General features: G+C 41.1%; 1 protein-coding gene across 9 annotated transcripts in view; it reads right to left on the bottom strand.

Moving 5' to 3' along the window:
- Positions 1–4,789: 4,789 nt before the first annotated feature.
- Positions 4,790–21,859, bottom strand: part of n4bp3 (NEDD4 binding protein 3) — a 144,416-nt gene continuing 127,346 nt past the window's right edge. For all 9 annotated transcript variants that reach the window (XM_059990086.1, XM_059990089.1, XM_059990087.1 and 6 more), the window contains 3 exons: positions 14,446–14,867; positions 11,713–12,531; positions 4,790–10,333 (listed from right to left, as the gene is read on the bottom strand). In XM_059990086.1, the coding sequence (XP_059846069.1) occupies positions 9,701–10,333; positions 11,713–12,531; positions 14,446–14,829 (1,836 nt within the window). In that variant the 5' untranslated portion in view covers positions 14,830–14,867 and the 3' untranslated portion in view covers positions 4,790–9,700. The remainder of the gene's footprint in view (positions 10,334–11,712; positions 12,532–14,445; positions 14,868–21,859) is intronic.

Genomic DNA, 21,859 nt, shown 5'->3' with positions numbered 1-21,859 from the left:
GTAAAATATAGAAGAGGAATTAAGGAACGCCTGTGGTAGGGCAATCCATGTATACTATTGTCCCTGAAAAGTGAATGCAAACTTGTATTGACACTCACTTTCTATGGGATAGACTAAAATCCATTATTTACGTCTAAACTTATGAACCATTGTGCTTTTTCATTCTGTTTGAACACAGTCTCTTGGTTAGTTGCAACAGCTGGGCTATTAATGGGGTTACTTTACTCAGTTCTCAATAGTTTATTTTCGTTCTCCAACTACCATCTGGTTTCCTGTGTGGCCATATGGGTGAGTTATTAGAGGAGGCTACTGACTTCCTGTTGTACCAATCTCTGTATTACTTTACCTACATCTTCCTCTGCTTCTTTTGGGAAACTCATATTGCTTCTGTGGTTTGGGGTCTGAACCTTCTATGGACACACTGCCAACTATCTTTCTGCACAGATATACTTGTGCCTTGCAAATGACTTGAGTTCTTTGCAATAATTTGCAGAACCTTCTGATCATTGCTTATCTCCTCCAGTTTTATCTACATTTCACCCGTTGTGCATATTCTGTCCTGATATTCTCCTGCTGGGATCTGCATGTGGTGTTAATGCACCATCAATAACTCACTCTGAGACGTAAGGCAAGATATCGGCTTTTACTGACTGGAAGAAGGAACAAGCAGTGAGTGACCACCATACCACATCCTGGAGACTGAGAGGCCGAGCTCAGGCCTCGATCGCCTTTATACAGGGGTCAGTGGGAGGGGCCACAGGAGCAGTCAGCAGGGGGCGTGTCCAGACAGGTATATGTAGTTCACCACAGGTGTATGTCATTCATGTCAGTTGGCATCTGCCAAATCATACAATTGACTGGATTAAAATGAAGCCCCGCTTTGGCTATATTATATATTCCCATTATATTATATACTATTATATATATTATATACTCCCCATTATATATTCCTGATCCATGGGTAATTCAACCAACACTATTGAATGTTTCAAAGCTATGTCTCCATCCTTACTTCCAATGGTACACTCACATCCCACTTGTGAATGCCCTGTGAATCCACTTTGGATAATTTTACCTTGTATCTCCAAACTTAAGTTATTAAATTTACAGTGGTTTGGGCTCCTCCAGTGTCCTCCGACACTACCACTCGTAGAAGTCTTTTGGTTCCATCCCACCTTGTGTCACACCCCCATGTTAGTGAGGTCTGACACTATCACTGAAGCTCAGGGTACAATCCCCTGGATGGTGGTGTCTCCACCAAGTTATTTAGAGGGCTCAGTCTTTCTGGCCCTTCCAAGGGCAAACGGTCTTGCTCTGCTCTTTCTCATCTCAGGTTTGCACATTCTTTCTTAATGGATCCCGCTTGAGTGCAGTTAAGCATATAATTACTCCAATGTCAGCTCTCCCTCTTCCTGGTACTGTTCCATTTCCTCCGACCTACCTTGCACTTTGATAGCATGACAGGGAGGAACCCAGGGTGGGCCCTACCCTCATTTCTCCAGGCAGTTACCTGACTTTTAATAGGCATCCCCTTCCCATGACAGGGCTTAGTTGGTCTTGTCTCTCATTTTTGCAGGCCTTAACTCATTTTCCTCAGTACCCATGGCTCAGTATGTGTAAGTTCAGAAAGATCAAACATTTCCATCGGTATACTGAGATACCAATGTCGTCAACCATCTATTTGAGGCCTCTGGTCCTAAATGGTCCCGATCTAATCCTGTTCCATACACCTCTTAGAACATAAACGGGACACAAATGCAGTGGGATGTTCACCTCTCCTCTGGTAACATTTGGCTAGCCTGTCTACTGGGTCCCCTCTGTTAATACCCATAACAGTCAATACTACAGCCTTTAATTCCTCACTCGCTCCCCACCATGTTGTCGCATATCTGGCAAAGTTAAGTGTATATGTGGACGTAAACTCATTACAATCAATTTCCTTTCTTTGCTATCATCTAGGCCATGTATTACTCTCTGATGACTAGCTGCTTGGAAAAGCTATCGATGGTCTCCAAACACACGTCTCAATGTCCTTAGCAATATCTCAATGCTGCTGTACCCCGACCGGTGTGGTGTATGTTGATTTCCTGCCCCAGCTCCGCACTCTCTGAGAGTAACCAGGGGGGCCAATCGTGCAGGTGGTAGCACCAGTTCGTAAGGTGGCAGTGGGAGTTCCTCGGGAAATGGTGCTTCGTAATTATTGTAACCCTATCTAGTAGCTTCATCTGCTAAATCATGCCAATCAACATCTCCATATTCACCTTGCTCCCCTCTTTCAGATCCTAAAGCACATGTTATTCCTTGCTGTGCAGCAAGTTGGTCTTGCAGCTTTTGAATCTGCTTTAAACACTTTGCATGATCCCAGTGCTACTCTCCCTTTCCTGTGCTGATTTCTGAATCACATTCATACCGTCTTTAAATCATCGGGCTGTTTTCTCCATTCTTTGCTTCCTCTTGTTTCTTTAAGTAATTTCTCACACTTCAACTGAAACTGATTCAGATGCGGCAATACCCCTGTCTGACCCTGTAAATCAGTAACCCTTTCTCTAAGGCGTCTGCCTCCTTTTGTGTCCTCCTTCTAACCTACCTCGCTCAGTTTCTGCTTTTTATCGACATTCTAGGATTTCCTGTAATACATCTCTCGCCTTCTGCTTTTTGCCGATATTCTAGAATTTCCTGTTGTACATCTCTCAGCTTCTGCTTTATGCCGACATTCGTTTTCCGTTTCTAATCTGTGCCATTCCGCCTTGGCATTTTGCCGTAATTCTATGAAACCCTCAAACAGCCAACTGCTACTAGCTTTTGCAATTGTGTAAAGCTTCCCTTGGGCGATCTTCCATAGGGCATCCCAGCAGATTTCCCTCCACAGCCAGGGTGACTGACAAGCTCCACATATTGCGTCCACTTCCCCAACATGTATTTCCGGAGGTACCCCCTCCAGGCAAACCAATCCAGATCCTTCGGACTTGCAGAATTTTCTGAATTCTTCGTCCTTGGTTAGTAAATGCTAACTACCCAGCTCCAGATTTTTCTGTATCTCACCCACGGTGTCCAACTCGAGTCTCCCACTGAACAACATATCCTAAACTGTGGTCAGAATTCAGGCAATGGTCCTGGCAGTATATCTGGAGGTCAGCAATGCGAGACTAGAGTGGACTACCCAAGCTACCCACAATGGGTCGCTGAGCTTAGCATGACATTATAGACTCGGGCTTAGATCTATTAGGAAACTTGATTCATATCTTCCCTAGAACTCCCAGCACCTCATGTTCAAACACATTAGTGGCATTATAAGGACTCCAAAACCTCAGCCTCAAAGCTTCAGGTTCAATAACTTCTGCTTGCCATTGGATGCCTCCTTTTCCTCCCCGCCATCTGTTTATATTTCATTACTTACTCAGTTGCTAAGGATACAACAGGAGCATGTAGGGCCTTTGATCAGGATCATTAATCCTCCTTTACCTGTAAGTAGGAGCTCGTTTGAACACGTGTACAGAACTTTTACATTTCATTTATAACCAATTAAATTCAATAAAAACTGACAGTGCAGTTGCTCACAAAGAGTTTTCCTGAATTGTCTGGGAGCAGGGGTTTTTTCAGGATGATGAATGGCAGAGTCACCATGATGAAATCATCACTAACTATGGGACAAACAGCCACTGCCCATTGATATCCACATTCTTCAATGCCGCCATTCCACAGTCACTAGTGCCACCAAGGACTCCTTTTCATTAACTTCCTTGTATCCAAATACCTAAATCAAGTTTTGATATGGAGGAGCTGGAAAGAAAGTCAACTTCAAAGAATTTTCTCCACAGCAATTGCAGAGACGCACTGAATGGGAAAGGCACAAGATTAATAGTTTGGGCAGTGCAACAGAGCATGCAGCATGTTGATGAAAGTCAGAGTCCCTTTGATGAATGAAGTTAGTTTCAGTGTCAAAAACATAAATGAAACTCCCACTATGCCACTCTGTGGGTGAAGGTACTGTCAGTACACAGTGGATTTAAACTCATTTGATTAAAAGTGCTAGAAGCAGAATGAGATCCCTCAAGGGAAAGATTTCTAGAAACAGAAAAATTATTCAAATATTCTGGGATTTGAATCAAACAGGGTATGTTATATACCAGTAATTAATGAGAACTGAATAAATTTGATTTCCTTTTTTTATTATTGGACTTTCTGAGAAGCTTTACTGGTCATTTTGGTATGTTCTATCCCATTTTTGACCATAAAAGAGACCATAAATCAGTATGTAATTTCTCCATCAAGAGACTTTAGACCAAAATTTGACTTAGAAGTAGGGAAGCACCATAGAGAGGGGGCTTGGAATTTTAGTTGCTTGGCACTGAATTTAAAGGCTTAAGAATATGAATGTGTTGAATGTATGTAAGACAATGTTTGGAGTGAAGATTGGAAAATGAGTTCTGTTTTGAGCACTCCATCAAAGAAAAATGCTTTGGGATTATGGGTAAATTTCAGTGGTGATTATCTGGGAATGAGAGGACTGTGTAAAAATCCAGAGCTGTTTATAACTATTTCAAACAATTCTTTTAGCAATGACAAGCAGACAAGATACAGATTTCTCAATGTAACAAGCAAATTTACAGCCTTGGTTTAAATACTAAAGTTAATTCCATACAGTTTTTAACTCAACTTCACCTGGAATAATACAATGATCAGTTTGGTTCTAATGTTTTTCTAAGTTACCTTCCAAATATAACTTAATTTTTAATATAAATTATGGTGCATACTAGAGTGCATTAATGTACATCATTAACAGACAAACCAAGGTAAAACAAGAGCCCATTTTAATGTAAGTTTTATTTGGAAATGTTCAAATGATTGGTAAATAGCAAGCTTAATGCATCTGGTCTTAGTTACTAAACAATGTTAAGTTGCCAGGTTAACATTTTCTAGACATTTAATTCACTACCACAGACGCAGATTAATCCTGAAGTATTTTTAAATGAACTGAGATAGCCACTGGTGCTCATAGCAACAACATAGTCTGCTACAATGAAAAAAATAGGTGACGGTAGTAGAGGAGCGAGTTGCTGCAGTACTGTTTATTGTCACTAGGTGGACACAGTGTATCATCAATCTAAAGAGAGCCCTAGTACACTAGGCCATGATGTCAATATTGTTCCTTTGTTAAGCACTAGTCTACCCTGCAGCCAGTGCAGGTGCCGAGGAAGGGGAAATGAGATGGGAGAAGAAATCTTGAATTAGGCCCTCTCACCCTTCTGTACTCTGTATAATCCATCTCCAAACTGGTTTGTGACCCAGTTATTGACTGCGGACGGATTTTAGTTACTCAAAACAATTTTGCAGAATGCTAACTGGTGTTGAATTGTTTTTAAATTAAAAGGAAAATCAAGAAATGCCACCCAGGACAGGCAGCATCCAGTGCTCCACAACCGCTTCTATATTTGAAATATTATATCTAAAAGGAAACATCATTTTGGTTATGGTGGGGAGGCAGGAAGAACTCAAGCAAGGTTAAATCATGTTATATGGCTGTTTTTTCCAGCTCTGGATTCTATTAAAGCAGACAGACGAAAATAACAAAATAGATCCAGATACTGGAAATCTAAACTAAACTGAAAATGCATTTTTTTTTTTGCTTTCAATGTATGCAACAGATCATCACTTTGTTCTCAAGTGGGAACTCTTTCTTGAAGGGGAACAGTTTTGTTTGTGTTCACACTCAGCAAAGAAGTGATCTGAGCAGCAAGAACGGGAGCCCCGAGTTTCTTTGGAACACTAAAATTTGAGTGTTCAGAAGATTTGGTGATTTTGGAAGTTGCTGTTACTCAGTTTCCAAGCCCCTTAAATTACATGAAGAAGTAACGATGGCTTTCAGTATTGCTTACATCTAGAAACGATGTTAGAGTGAACAAGGGAGACAGGAATACTGTGGCAGAGACCTATGTTCAATCCTGACCACTGGTGTGGTCCATGTCCAGCTTGCATGTTCTCCTTGGGGACCACATGGGTTTCTTCAGGGTGCTCTAGTTTCACCCTACATCCTAAAGCAGGATAACCGGCCAGAACTGTGTGTCAAGTGAGTGGTAGAATCTTGAGGACTTTAGTAGGAATGTGGAAAGAATAAATGCACAATAAACCCATTTTCAGTGTAAATGGATGCTTGATATGGGTGTCAGTTCAGCAGACTGAAAGGATCATGACCCCACGATAAAGCTGGAGAGAGACAGAGTTACTGAACAAACATAAAGAAAGATGATTTTGCTATCTGTGATAGATTATTTTCTTTCCAAGGCCCAAGAGGCCCATTGCTGACCTGAGCTTTCTAGCAAAGCAGCATAAGTTTTCCAAAGTTTGTGACAAAGTTAAACTCCTAACCAACATTCGTTGCTCGGCTTCTTGTTGTAAACAGCTGAACAATTAGTTCTTGTAGGCCCATGTTTAATCAATGTAAGACAATAGGGTTGTGCTAATTAGCCTGCATCTAACCAGACAACACTGGATTAGTTATTTACATCATTGTGACTAAGTTTGAGAAGACTGCAGACCAGACTGATTTTGTCATTTAGCACATCAAACGTGGTCACATGTATTGTTGATCATAATTAGTTGGGATATTTGCATACTCAGAGAGTCAGTCCTCACAGAATTAATTTTCTGGGATCTCTGTCCCCAGAAGCTTTTAGACCATCTGTGTGAATTACTTTGTCCTACCAAAGGCATCTGAAAAACATCACTTGTAGATAATGTCAACTAGTAGCAAAACAATATAAATGTTAGAAAGCATCTGGAATTGCTACCAATGACAAGGAGAATTACAGAAAAAGGGAGTGACAGATAGAATTCATTTGTCAACATTTGGTTTCTGTAACAGACAACTCATTCATCTGCAACTCATTGGTAAGTTCTTTTAGCTTGTAAGAATTGTACCTGTGTTTGGAAATTGGAGCTTATAAGTCTTTTGTAATTCAGAAATCTTTCGTAAACTAGAAATTTTCTATCAGTGTTACATGTATGTATGTTAAGAACTGCTTGTCTAAATTAAAATGTACATCATTAAAAATGAAACAAACTATTTAGTTTATTTTTACTTTGTTAGCTGGACGTACCTCCTCCTTGATAGGGAAGGGAACCCTGCCACTGAAATAGCTGTATTGGCAGCTAAACCCTGCTGCAGAGACTAGACAGGGGAGGAAGCTACTCTTCGAATTCAGTCTAACTGCCTTATTGTGAAGATGCCCATAGAAACCTATATTGGATAGGGCTTAAAATCTGCTTTGAGGTTAGAACTTTGCAGATGGTGAATCCACTATCATGTCTTGGTGTTAAGTGAACAGTTACAGGTGAGTGGAATTTTCAAGCACAGATGGGAACCTGCAAAGAGCATTAAGATGAAATGCTGGTGGGTACAGCTATAAGTAGTGATCCCAGCAGCCCTGAACTGAGGGTGGAGAGTAAATGTGCAACAGATTATACACAGAAGCAAACCTGTGTTCAGCCAGATAATACTCTCCGATTCTTTAAAAAAGATTGTGGAAGCTAAAAAAAACTGACATTAGTAGCTTTGCAGTCAAAACTACTTGGACATTTTAATTTGTTATAGTGAAGGGTATTGAAAGAAATAGATGTGGGAAGAATTTAAAAATTGAGCTTGTTATTTAAAAATAAGGGTCATCCATTTTTTTTTAAAAAAAGGTTTTCTTCTCTCTCAGTTGACCTTTAATCTTTGGGACCCTGTTTCCTTTGAGGAAGACAAATGTTGAACATTCTTTGAACGGTGTGGGTAGAAACTTGATCAATGAGCAGGGATAAGTGGAAGGCACTGCTGGGGGGGGGGGGGTTGGTAGTGGCAAATTCATTAGTGACATTTAAGAAACACTTAGAAAGGCACATAGGTGAAAGAAAAATGGAGGGCTGGTGGGGGGGGTGGCTTGGAGTAGGTTAAAATGCTATGGGCTGAGTGATTGTTCTGTGCTGCAATATTCTACGTTCTATAATAACTGGGGTAAGCAAGAACGTAGAATTGAAGTTGTAACTTGATTAGCCATGATAATATTGGAATGCAGAGCTGGCTTGAGTCACCAGTTAGCCTACATCTGCTCCTAATCCATTTGTACATTCGCTCTGCTCATTGGGGTTCAGATTTTCACCATCAGCATTGTTCAGTAAGAAGGCTGTGGAAGAAGCCACAGAAGTCACAAACACAAGCTACAGGATTATTTCTGTACAGAACTGACGCAGTGTATCAGTGCAGAGCCTGAGTGTTCTGTACTGTTGCAAGTCCTGCCTTTTGGTAGAGAAATACTTAGCCATTTCACACATGAATGAAAAGTGCATTGCCTTGTTTACATGGAAGGGACTTCTCCAGGCATTTTTGTCAACATTCCTTTGTCAATCTATGCAGTCAAAAAGAAACCAGTTAGCCAGCTGGTCTGTGGGATATTTCTCATAGTATTGTGACATATTCTCTGAACAGTACTTTAAGATATGTGGTGAGGGGTAATGATCAAAAATGGCAATTGTACGGTAAATCTCAATACAATTTCAAAATATTCAACCTTGCAATGAAAGAATAAAAATGTATTTGTGAATGTATTTATAAATTTAACCGAGTTACAATTCCTGGAAGAGAAAATGTGATGTCATTTCAGGTGGTCATTTTTTTTTCTGAGGCAGATACTGTCCTGGCCATGACTGCATATAACTGCCCTCACTGCCCTGACATTGCTGGCAGTTGTAGATATCTGCATATTAATTCCAAAAAGTACTAGCAGGTTGGGTTATAGTTTTGAATATCGGTTTCAACATTGTCATCTTCTTCCCTGTTTCAAAAAAAAAACACTGGACAAAAGCAAAGCAATTGGCCTCCTGGATGCTGCGAAGCAAGTCAGATCTTGTCAGTACAATCACGATCCTCGTTAGATAGAAACCTTCAGTTTGTCTACACATAGTGCGTGATAAAAAGTCAAAGGAAAAGCATTATGAAACAAATGGTATATATGCCTCGTGTAAAAAATGTTATAAAACAAAATCCAAATAAAATTCAGCCGATAAAATTCACTCCATCTCGGAAAAGGGAGAATCTTTACAAAAATAATTAAACTTAGACAAGATCTGGTATTACTTTTCACTTTCCTAAAACTATCATTCCAAGTCAATATTACTTCTTGGCAGATTTGCTAAACAAATTGTAGAGCTTAATTCTGTAGAATGTGAAATTTAAACTAAGCTCTAACAATTATTAAAACAGAGAGGGACCTGAATTGCATTAATGTGTCATTCTCTGCAGTGATTCTAAAATATATAGGTAAATAAAATACTATCGTAGGGGATTATTTCACATTTTAAAGCACTGAGTTTAAACCTTAAATTGGCTTGATTTAAGTCAGGTTTGCATCCGTTGAGTGCACAGAAGTTCTTTGTAGCATCTTACAATTATGGAGAAAAGGTCAATCACTTCTCAGATTTGAGCCATCAAAAACTAAATATTTCAGGTTCTCTAGATACACCACTTTCCATTTTAAAACGTTCTGGAAGCATCCCTGTGTTTCATCCTTTCCATTTGTAGATCCAAATCAGTAATATCTTCCAGCTGCTACAACCTGTTATCATGTTCTGTTCACCTTGAGGAATTCAACACTATATATATATATATCTTTTAAAATGTCTGTGTCCTGATCTCCAATCAATGATGCGCAAATTTAATTGCTTATCATATCTCAGAGGATTCGATCCTTTCGATCCATGGTAGGTTCTGTTTGACATCGTTGTCCGTTAGTTCTACTTTGGCTGCAATAACCCGAATTTCTTGTTCAAGGGCTTGGTTTCTTTGGTACATCTCTAGATAGCTAGACTGCAGTTGTTTCTGATACTGGATGACTTTTTCCTTTTCGTCCTGCCAGGTACTTCTCTCAATTTCAAAATTGGCAGCTTGGGCTTCACACTGCCTTCGTTCCAATAACAGTTCGGCTTTCAGTCTCTCAATCTGGAGGACAAGACCTTGGGTGGTGTCACCATGAAAGCTCCTGGCCTTCAGATCATCGGTCTCCTTGTTCAACAAGCCTTTCATTTCTTCGGATGCTCCATCTCTCTCCAGGCAGGCTTCTTGGAGTAAGATGCGGTCCTCCTGCTGTAGTGCGTTTGTGCTTTTAGCTAATTGCTTGGTTTGGGCCTGCAGAGAATTCTTTAGCAGCAACATCTGTTCATCTTTGGTACAGAGCTCCACTCGGACTTCTTGGAGCAGCGCTTTCAAGCTGAACAGCTCACTCAGTTTCCCCGCCACCTCTGCCTGCGAGTCTCGCAGTTGCTGCTTTAGCAGGGCGATCTCACCAGCCTTCTGACGGACCTGCAACGAGACAAATTTCAAGCAAACCCTTCCGGCCATCTGAGACAAGAAGCTGCTCAGCATGAGCAAAAACCAGCATTTCAGTTTTCACCCAAGACTTTCTAATCCAAATGCTCAAAGCGCTTTTTTTTAATTTTGAGAGAGAAGTTTGTAATTGCCCAGCTGTTGAATAGTGCAGACACCAATCTGAAATGGTTTCCTTCCTTTGCCGGAGATTCAGTCAGATTGAGGGGTTAAGGTTACAATGTACAGGGAGGTTTAGAGGGGATCTGAGGAAGATTTTTTTTCACCCCCAAGATTGGAATCTGGAAAATACTCAGAGGTGCTGGAGGTTAGGACTCTCACAGTATTTAAGTATTCCAACTAAGACACAGAAGGGCCCAGATTAAGGATGGTAAATAGATGAGGATAGATGGGCCTTGAGGGTTGTCATAAATACACCTGCAGGGGCTGTTCCTGTGTGGCTCTTGTATTGTTGGCTTTACTCTTGGCCAAGATGGATCATTTGAAATTTTAGTAGTTAAGTGCAGAGGAAAAGAATCGGGTCTAGTCATTGGTGAATACTGTGTTGGAAAGAGGTAGGAAATTATAAAATATATGTTGAAACTGCACTCACTTCAGAACAATTAGACGTCTCCTTTGATTCCAGTATGAAATTCAGTGTACTAGATGAATGAAAGTGGGATTAACGGAGCAAATGCCTCCCATATAATAGAGCTGAGCCTTGCAAAGATTTAATTCCAGGAGAACAGCATTGCTGTCAGCGTCCTTGCTCTGAAATTGAGGTGTGGAAAGAAGAGATCAGGGCATCAGCAGTAACTAAGCACAGACTGGTGGGATTGCAAAGGAGAATTCTTCAGGAAATTTTGCTTGAAAGATAATCCCTGCTCAGACTTCCTGCCAGCAGCCTAGGTAAATCTGGGCCCTCTTTATCTATCGCTGAAGCAGGCCTCAACCCCAAGGTCAAAGGTTGATTTCTCATGTGGGGTATAAACCATGTGCAGGTAAAAATTTTGCACAGGTGACTAGATTCTGCACATCCTTTGATGTCTGGACACAAGCAGAGAGATGAGAGCCCACAGATAAAAATCTCGCCGGGTACAATCGGTGCACCAAACGCGCAATCGTCTGTAGCAACAGGTTTCTGACAAGTTTGCTTGTGCAGTGTTTAAGGGCAGGGTTTAATAACAAACAATTAAAGCCAGCTTCCTTGATATTTTAGTGGAAAACAACATGGGACAATGTAACGGTGTTAGTACAGAAACCTAAATCAGTAAAAAGGAAGATGTTGCTGATTACTTTGGGGTTCCATGTTCTTTTGTTTGTGAAATGCTAATTAACCAATGGCAATACATAATTTAATGCATAAATAATCATACCTCCCATTTGGTCTCCTCCAGCTTTGGCGTTAAGTCATCTTGCTCCTGTCGATAAGATGTACACTGGCTTTTGAGCTGCTCACATTCCAGCAGCAACTTGTCAAAATCCTCCTGCAGTTTCCTCTTCTCCTGCTTGATCTTGAAGACCTGCAGCTGGAGAGTTCGCTGGGCGTGCTGGGCCTGCTGGGCCACCTGGCGCAGCTTGCTGGCGTAGATTCGCTTCAGTTCTTCCATCTCTTTCTCCCAGAGCCTTTGCTTATCCTCGAACACCTGGGCAATGGCATCCTCGCTCTCGTCCAGGTTCCTTCTCACGTGTTTCAGCTCCACCTCCTTCTCGTGAAGCCGGTCTTCCAGCTCTCTGACGACGTCCTCCATCGATCGTGACAGCTCGCAGGAAGGGGACATGTTGCCCTGGGGGTCCAGCCGGCTCAGGACTGCCATGCTCTTGCAGGAGAAACGGCTGCTGTCAGAGTTAGAAGCCTCCTTGGGTCCCCCATCAATGCAGTTTGAGCCAATGTGGTTAATTTGCCCCATGGAGGCACTTATCTGCCCTATGTGGTGCTTCAGGCCTGTTCCGCAGGGAGGGAGGCTCGTCATGGAATTCCGCCCAGAGTCAGACAGGTCCTCCTCTTGACTGACTGTCCTGAAGTAATCCTTCTTTTCACCTCCATTCCTCATGGGAGAATGGTCCATCTTGCTGAAGACGTTGAGGCTGGCTGTACTGTCGCTCAGGTCCTTGGTCTGTTGTGGATACAGATTCTGCATTGAACTGAAGTTCTTTGGCACCACCGGCATGAATGCAGAGGGTCGGAATTGTGACTGCGGGAAAGACAATCAGGTGGGGACGGTTTGGTGAGGGGGTGTAGATGGGAGGATGTAAAATTGAAGATCAATTGATACATGTTAAAATAAAGTTTGTACTTGTTTTCTGCTAAATGGATTATGCTTGTAGACCTATTCATAACCCATAAGAAATTGTTCATTCTCCAAATTTTTGTAGCATCTACATCATCAACTGAAAGGCAAAGCTTAGTTCTAGCATTTTCTGCTTTCCTGATGTTTTTTAATATCTAGATATTGCACAGCCCTGTTTTTTGTACTTGTGAAACTATCACATCCTGATAGAGGACTGACAGAAGCCAACCTATGATGGATGGCAAATACTCAGATTAAGCTAGGCTCACTTAACTTATTAGAGACTCCCATCCCAGACAGTAGGTAGGTTAACATGATTCACACTGGTACATCTAGTTGGTTGTAGTGTTATAAACATTTTCTTTACAATCTATGATCTTAAAGAATGCCATAATTATCAAAAGATAATCTGTTTGAATGTTAAGTATAGAGATAAATGCTAATATAAACTCAGGCAAAGCTAGTAATTTTTAAGTTTGAGGTCTACACACTTTTCTTAGTTGCAAAAATCCAATTAGGTACCAATGAACAAACACTTCAATTGAAGTTCATGCATTTAAACAGCTTTGCAGAAATCTCTTCTCCCTGCTTATATTGTCAGACTATCTGGCAATTGCATCCTGGTGACATTTACATTCCTCACAGCCACTCTGCTCAGAATCTGACAAAAGCTTCTTTTTTATCTTAAAAGATATTGCTACTGAGACAGCCATGAGGTAATAAAGAAGCTGTTTCTGAAATACGTAGAAAATGCTGTAAATACTCTTAAGGAAAGAAAAAAAATAAGTAACATTTCAGGTTGAAGTAAATTTCAGCTGGTCCATTGCCAATGATCAAACAAGAGCTTGTCAAGATAGAGGTTGCTGAGAGACGCTGTGGAGAAGCTCAGAGAGAGAGACAGAGGTGGCGTCATCTGTAAGCATCAGAACTGTGTCCTCTCGTGGCTTGGTATGGATATCCTGTGACTACGTGTAGCTACTCTCACTTGCTCGTCCATTGAAATGTTCCCACAACCAATGATCCCACTTTAAGGACTCTTTATCTCATTATCTCATGTTCTCATAATTAATTGCTATTTACTTATAATTTAATTTGCACAGTTTCTTACCTTCTACACTCTGGCTGATCTTTCATTGTTCCTGTTATAGTTACTGTTCTATGGATTTGTTGAGTATGTCCACAGGAAAATGAATCTCAGGTTTGTATATGGTGACTTATACAATATGAACTTTGATAATAAATTTACTTTGAACTACTTTGTAGCAGTGATCAACTGGAACACTCACTTTGTTGTGTGAGCTTGAAAACTTGACATCTTTAAGTGTTCTGCCACACACACAAAAACACCATGGTTTGCAAAAGGATTCTGGTGCAGCATTGCATAAGACACACACTGTGCCACAATCCACTTGCAATGACGCTACAAGAATCTGTGAAGATACTGATGCCACGCTTTTGAGTGATGTTACCAAGTAGCTGCTTATGGATGAAAAAAATAAAATGAGGCCTGGATTTGGGAAAACGCCAGTGTTCCTTGGAGGGACTTCTGGCTTCAACTGGATAGACAAGAATCAAATAAGTGAGTATAGTGCCACCACCAGTGGTGAATGGTGGGTGCTGCAGCTATCCATGTTTATAGAGATTCAAAATGTATTAAGAGAAATATTAAATATTCAGAAATATGAGAATAAAGTACATTAAATAATTATTAGATTGTTTAATTCACCCTTAAACAGGGTGAATTAACAGTAATAGGCAACTCATTCTACTGAATCAAACTTGTTCTAGTCAGGTGTTTCTGACTGAGGTTTAAAGTACCTTTTCAAATTTCCCTCCAACAGGAAGTGAATTCTTTTTTAGGTCAACGTCCTTTCCATAAATCTCATTCTGTCCGTCTTTTCGGCAGCGTTCCATGGAAGAACATCCGGATGCAATCCTTTTGTCCGGTTTTGCTCCTTTTTTGGTGCTGTTAAGATAGTTCAACAGGTCTCTTTGGGTCAGTCCTTTTTTAAAGAGCCCGTCTGGCTGCCTGAGGTTGTGTGCGTTCCCACCTCGATGACTCTTCATATTATCACTTGTGAGGTCATGTTTTTCAGCCATTAGACTACCCACACTTCCCATTTTGCACTTGCTGTTAACTGGAGAACAAGGATACAGGCTGTTGCGATCACTAGATACAGATAAGGTGTGGACTGCAGCCATGGGCTTTCAGGACTCCAGAACATGACTTGATGGCAACACTAGAAGAGAAAAAACAGACCACTTAAAATTCCAGTACTGAGGAATTAATGAAAATTAAGCCCTGCTCCTGTCCCCATGATTAGACTGGGTAGGACATACACTCTCTGTATTACATAGCATCAAAAAGAATGTGTTCCTCCTCTCTACAGCAGATAAATCAAATATGCGCTCACTCCAAATGCACACAGTAAATTCAGCAAATGTCGCTTAATAGAGGGAATGTATTGGCAAATACAGTCACTTTATGGGAAGCTATATTGCCAAACTTCATGCTTTATGACAGGCTTTAAAAAATATTTATTCTCTAGATTTGCGCATTGCTGGCAGAGTGTGCCCTATTGCCTACTCCCAGCTGTCCTTGAACATCTAAATTGTACTGAATCAGACAGGCAGGAGTGGCTGATCTCCCACTGGAGTCACTGTACTGACAGGAAGTACTGTAATATTTAGAACGGGGCTTTGTTCCAGCTTTGGTGCCATCAGAAAACCTGATATTTAGAAAAACCGCTGCTCTTACTTCCAATAAAATGGCATAGAGTAAAGAGAGGGGGAGGATCAGGGAACAGATAGCAGGTAAATTGTTCTCAGGATCTTGCAGTGCTGCAGAAATGCATGCAATGGCTCTGGACGAGGACCAAGCTGCAATCTCTGACTGCATTATGACGTTGGAAAGGTGGGGGGTCGGAAGGGAGAGTGGGAAGTCGATGCAGAGAAAGAGGAGTGGGGAGAGAACCATGGAAAAGGGGGAGGATGCTGGAAGTGGACAAAGAACTGACGGGGCAAAAGTGGGCATAAAGAGTTAAGAGTCAAAAGAGGGAGCAATGGGAGATGTGTGGGGTGGGGGGATGAATGGAGAGAGGGGAACTTCAATGCTGCCTGGTATTAAGGGTGGCAAGAATAGACAGAGATAAATAGGGCTGAAATGTTTCTGGAACAGATAATTAATTCCACAGAAAGAAAATCCAGCTCCTTCTCTATCTAGCTTCCTAACTATTTCAAGCACTCACATTGTGTCCCAGCAGCAGAGTTGCACAACTGATAAAACCAAGCTTCAACATTGCACCAGGTGTTGAGAAGTTTTAATAATACTGGAAATCTCACAGACAAAATTCCTGCTGCTTGCCTAAACAATGCACCATATTTAGTGAGTCTCAGGCAGGATGTTTGTGAGCTATCTGTAGCTTGCAATGTGTCAACAGATAGCGTTAAGTGATAATTTACTCAATGAAGGAGTAAATTATATTTAAATTTTACATCACTAATACGTTTGGATAGAAGCAGTGCTACTTTGTTACATTTTATAAAACAAAGTCTCAATATTGTTCAGTATTGTGCATCGACCAATTGCTGATTATAACCATATAACAATCACAGCACGGAAACAGGCCATCTCGGCCCTCCTAGTCCGTGCCGAACTCTTAATCTCACCTAGTCCCACCTCCCCGCACTCAGCCCATAACCCTCCACTCCTTTCCTGTCCATATACCTATCCAATTTTACCTTAAATGACACATCTGAACTGGCCTCTACTACTTCTACAGGAAGCTCATTCCACACAGCTATCACTCTCTGAGTAAAGAAATACCCCCTCGTGTTTCCCTTAAACTTTTGCCCCCTAACTCTCAAATCATGTCCTCTCGTTTGAATCTCCCCTACTCTCAATGGAAACAGCCTATTCACGTCAACTCTATCTATCCCTCTCAACATTTTAAATACCTCGATCAAATCCCCCCTCAACCTTCTACGCTCCAATGAATAGAGACCTAACTTGTTCAACCTTTCTCTGTAACTTAAGTGCTGAAACCCAGGTAACATCCTAGTAAATCGTCTCAGCACTCTCTAATTTATTGATATCTTTCCTATAATTGGGTGACCAGAACTGCACACAATATTCCAAATTTGGCCTCACCAATGCCTTGTACAATTTTAGCATTACATCCCAACTTCTGTACTCAATGCTCTGATTTATAAAGGCCAGCATACCAAAAGCTTTCTTCACCACCCTATCTACATGAGACTCCACCTTCAGGGAACTATGCACTGTTATTCCTAGGATTCTGGGACAATGCGGTGCAAATTCCAGCTCCACCATTTTCGACTTTGCTTTACTGCAGATTCCACTTACCTGCAAATAATACTAGAGCACTGGATCGATGGGAAATTTCCATGGTGGTTAGTACATATAGTCAGTGGCCATTTGATCTGGTAGAGGTGGTACCCAAAGGTGGCCACTGAGTATATTTCTGTATGTTTGTGTTCATGGTCTTATGCACGTCAAGGAATGACATGTTGTGCGTTCAGGGCTGTTCTTCTACACACCACTGTGGTAACATGTGGTTATTTGAGTTATTGTTTCCTTCCTGTCAGCTTGAACCAGTCTGGCCATTCTCCTCTGACCACTGTCATTAACAAAGTATTTTTGCCCACAGAACTGCCACTCACTGGAAGGGTTTTTTTTTTGTACCATTCTGTGTAAATTCTAGAGATTTTTGTGCATGAAAATCCCAGGAGGTCAGCAATTTCTGGGCTATTCAAACCACCGCGTCTGGTACCAACAATCATTTCATGGTCAAAGTCACTTAGATCACATTTCTTTCACATTCTGATGTTTGTTCTGAATGACAACTGAACCTCTTGACCACGTCTGCATGCTTTTATGTGTTGAGATGCTGCCACATGATTGGCTGATTAGATATTTGCATTAACCAACAGGTGTAGCTAATAAAGTGGCCATTAAATATACGTGTGCATCTTCCATTACTTGTAATATTATCTAATTTCACTTTCATCTTATTTCTTTATCACACAAATGTTCTTTGGAGGGAAATAGAGTTTGTCAACTACTTTGCCACAAAGTGGCATAGTTTTCATTCCAAAAGCACCAAGTGCCGGCTGTACCGCTGAGCTATTGGGAAAATATCAAGAAATATAATGCATATTTAATTAGGGAATGTGATCAATTGCCATGACACTTCTACCAGATTCCAAATGTTCCGAAATGGAGGATTATGACAGATAGGTGCAGAGCAAACTCCTGGGGCTAGAAATGCTACAGCTTCGTTTGTTTTTGGTGAACCAATGAGGTGCTTGAGTCTCTCAGTAATTGGGAGCACGATATCTTGATATACTAATGTCACTGCCTGGTTCGGGGAGTAGAACAATCTATCATGCATTAATACTTTTCCTCGGAGTTGTCCTACTATGAAGTGCGAGTCACACTGAACTGGAGAAGAGATGGGAAGAGGATCAGAGTGAGCCAAGGCCAAAATTGAAGGAAGATGCTGGGGAGAGATTCAAAAACATCATAAAGAAAAATTTGAAAATAAGAACTGATTAAAAAGTTTGGTGAAGTGGGTAATGAAGTTCAGAATCTACACTGAGGAAAACCTACACACCTCACCCTCCGACTCTCCAAGTAAAGTCAGTTCCAGCGTTCAAGACTGTCCACATACAGACACAATGTAGGTGGCGCAATGGTTGCAAGCCCAGCTATCTCTGAGCACTTGCGCACTCGATGTCAAACTCCCGTGTGCGGATTTTAGATAAAATCCATTTCGGGCGTCCGTTACAGTGCCGGAATAAGCAAACAAATTTTGAGCCCAACCTTTTAACACTCAGCTGTTAATGGATTTGGTGGAGGCCTGCAAGCTGCAGTCAATAACATATCCAGATATTGTAAATATAAAGATTTGCCTAATTCGTCACACGTACACATTGAAACACAGAGGGAATTTTGTCATTTGTGTCAATGAACAACACAGTCCAAATACGTGATTCGGATGAAAAGTAGGTCTTATGATTAGCAAGTTTATAGATGACACAAGTCATGGATAGCACTGAAAGTGGAAGAACATCAGCCCAATGTATTGCCTGTTTATTTCCTTCCATAGATTTTGCCCGTCTTGCTAAGTTCCTCCAGCATTTTGTGTGTGTTGCTCAAGATTTCCATCATCTACATAATCACTTTTATTTACTGTGAAGGACCTTGTCCAATGCTTTACCAAAATCCATGCAGACAGCCTCTACTGATCTACCCTCAGATATGTTTGTCACTTTCCTCAGAAGAACTCAATCAGATTTGAGAAGCAGGATCTCCCTGCACAAAGCACAGCTGACTTTCTCTAACAAGTCCAGGTTTTTCCAAACAAAACCTTCCGAGGGAAACTTCTCCAATAATTTCCCTGCCACTGATGCAAGGCTCTCTAACCTATAATTTTCTAGTTTGTGCCTATTATCTTTCTTAAATGAAGGAACAACATTGGCTATTCTCCAGTTGATGGTTCCTCGCCTGTGGCTAAAGAGATACACATACTGTATCTTTGTCAAGGTTCCAGCAGTCTCCTTCCTTGCTTCCCTCAGTAGCCTGAAATAGATTCTATCAGGCAAAGGGGACTTATCCACTTTAATATTTTCCTAGATACCCAATACCACCTTCTTTTTATTGTTGATTTTTCCTAGAATATCAGCAAAACTCTCCCTAATCTCACTGTCACCCATCTCCTTCTCCTTGATGAATACTGATTTCCATTCATAAGTCCGCTCCTTTATCCTTGTGTGGACCTACCCTTTCCTGATCTACCTTCTTATTCCTAATATACGTATAAAATTCCTTGTGGTTCTCCTTGATGCAACTTGTCAAGATCATTTTCTGGCCTCTTGTTAGCCCTCTATTTCTTGTTTAAGTTCTTTACATTCATCAAGGGCATTGTCTAATTTCAATTTCCTAAACCTTACATTTTCATCCAAGGTTTCCAAACCTTGCCATCTTTATGTTTCAGCCTCGCAGGAACATGCTCATCCTGGACTTTAATCAACCAGCTTTTAAAATTCTTACACATATCATGTGGATTTATACTCAAACAACCACTTTCCAATCTGTCCACTCCCATAGATCCCTCAAAGTATCTGTGCAAGTTGTTAGGGTGGTTATGAAGGTGTACGCTGTGTTGGTCTTCTTTAATCAGGGGTTTATGTTCAAGAGCCGGGAGGTAATGTTGTAACTCTACAAAACCCTGGTTAGATCACACCGGAATATCGTGTTTGGTTCTGCTTACCTTATTATAGGAAGAGTGTGGAAGCTTTAGGGAGGTGTAGAGGACAAGTCCTATGAGGATTAGTTGAGTGAACTTTTCTCTTTGGAGTGAAGGAGGTTAAGAGGTGACTTGATGGAGGTGAGCAAGATGATAAGAGGCATAGATCAGGTAGATAGTCAGAGATTTTTACTCAGGGTGGAAATAGCTAATATGAGGGAGCATAATTTTAAGGTGATTGGAATAATGTATTGGGGGGGTGTCAGAGGTAAGTTTTTTACAGAGAGCTCAGTGTGTGGAATACCCTGCCAGGGATGGTGGTAGAGGCAGATACATTAGGGACATCTTAGAAACTCTTAGAAAGTCACATGGACGATTGAAAAATTGGAGGGTTGTGTAGGAGGGAAGGGTTAGATGGTAAAAGGTTGGCACAACATCGCAGCCTGTACTGTGCTGAATTTTCTGTGTTCCATATTGTCCAGTTCCTGCTTCATACTCTCATAATTGGCCTTCCCTCACTTTTAACTTTCAACAGAGGACCTGTCTTATCCTCATCCATAACTATCTCAAAAATTAATGAATAATGGTATACTTTCAAAAATGACCCCTCACTTTATTAGGAGAACCTTTATTCTCCTCCAGATTAATTCTCCAATACGTTTAGTATGGCCCAGCATGTTGGATTCTCAGTATACTGTTTTCCTTAGAGACACCTAAGAAATTCTACTCCATCTGTCCCTGGCAATATGGGAATCAATATCGGGAAAGTTAAAATCACCCACTGAAATAACCCTGTTGTTTTTGCATCATTTTGTGATCTATCCGCATATCTGTTCCTCTCCTCCTGCTGGCTGTTGGGAGATCTATAACAAAAGCATCATAGTGATTACTGCATTTTCTCCTTTCTGAGCTCTTCTCATACAACCTCACGGATGGGCCCTCCAAGATGTCCATTATTGTCCTGAGGAGAAACATAAAATGGAATGAGAATCTATTTTCCTCATCACTCTGAAAATCAGTCTTGTTCTGTGCTACACCCAAATCCCTTTGCTTGCCTGGGTATTGAGCTTATTTCTATAAATACTGCCATTAAATATTAAAAATCAAAAATTCATCACCTTGCACATAATTCCAGAGTTAAGCCTGGTGCCAAACTTCCAGCAGTGTGTAAATATTAGCTGTTCTATTTTGGTATTATCTGGATATTTCAGTAGCATTCCCAGTGCAAGTCGATAACACTGTCAAGTCAACAGCTGGTATTTGAAACTGTCACATCTGGCATCATGACATCACTCTCCTTTCCTATTTTGATATCTTTAAAGCTTTTGTTACTTCCAAAGATGAAAAACTCGGGACAACTGTTTATCCCGCCAGATAAAAGATTTGCTTGGCCTGACCAACATTTTCTGTTTGTATTGTGAAGCATGTGACACAAGACACGGGTGAAAGACAGGCTTTTGAAGTCATGCAGCCCGAAGTGTCTTGTGTATCCTTTCCTCAATTTCCCATCGAGATACCTGCAGGTCAGCTGACAAGCACAGAACAGGCCCTTCTGGCCTTTTGGACTGCATCACCCCCCGTTTTACCCATAGCTTAATCGTGGGACCATTTACAATGACCAACTAACCTGCTAACTGGTACATCTGTGGCCTGTGGGAGGAAGCCAGAGCACCCATGTGCACGCAGAAAGGAATGTACAACCCTGCTTATAGCGGACGCCAGAACTGAACTCTGAACCCCGAACTCCCACACCCCAATCTGTAATAGCTTGTGCTAACTGTGGCACCCAATTAATCCAATAAATTGCTTCATTAAACAAAAAAGCATAAAAAAAGACTAACAGATTTCAACACTCCCAGAGGCAAGCCAGATCTGTACAGTTCCACCCCAAAGTATTTGCAGCAGCGTAGAGAGGAGATGGTTTTCAAGCTTTACCTCTATGGTCCTGCAGTTTAAATGGT

Source organism: Hypanus sabinus, chromosome 15 (assembly GCF_030144855.1).
Source record: "Hypanus sabinus isolate sHypSab1 chromosome 15, sHypSab1.hap1, whole genome shotgun sequence".
NCBI classification, from domain to species: domain Eukaryota; kingdom Metazoa; phylum Chordata; class Chondrichthyes; order Myliobatiformes; family Dasyatidae; genus Hypanus; species Hypanus sabinus.
The sequence above is the reverse complement of the archived record's forward strand: the minus strand, read 5'-3'. Positions and strand labels throughout refer to the sequence as shown.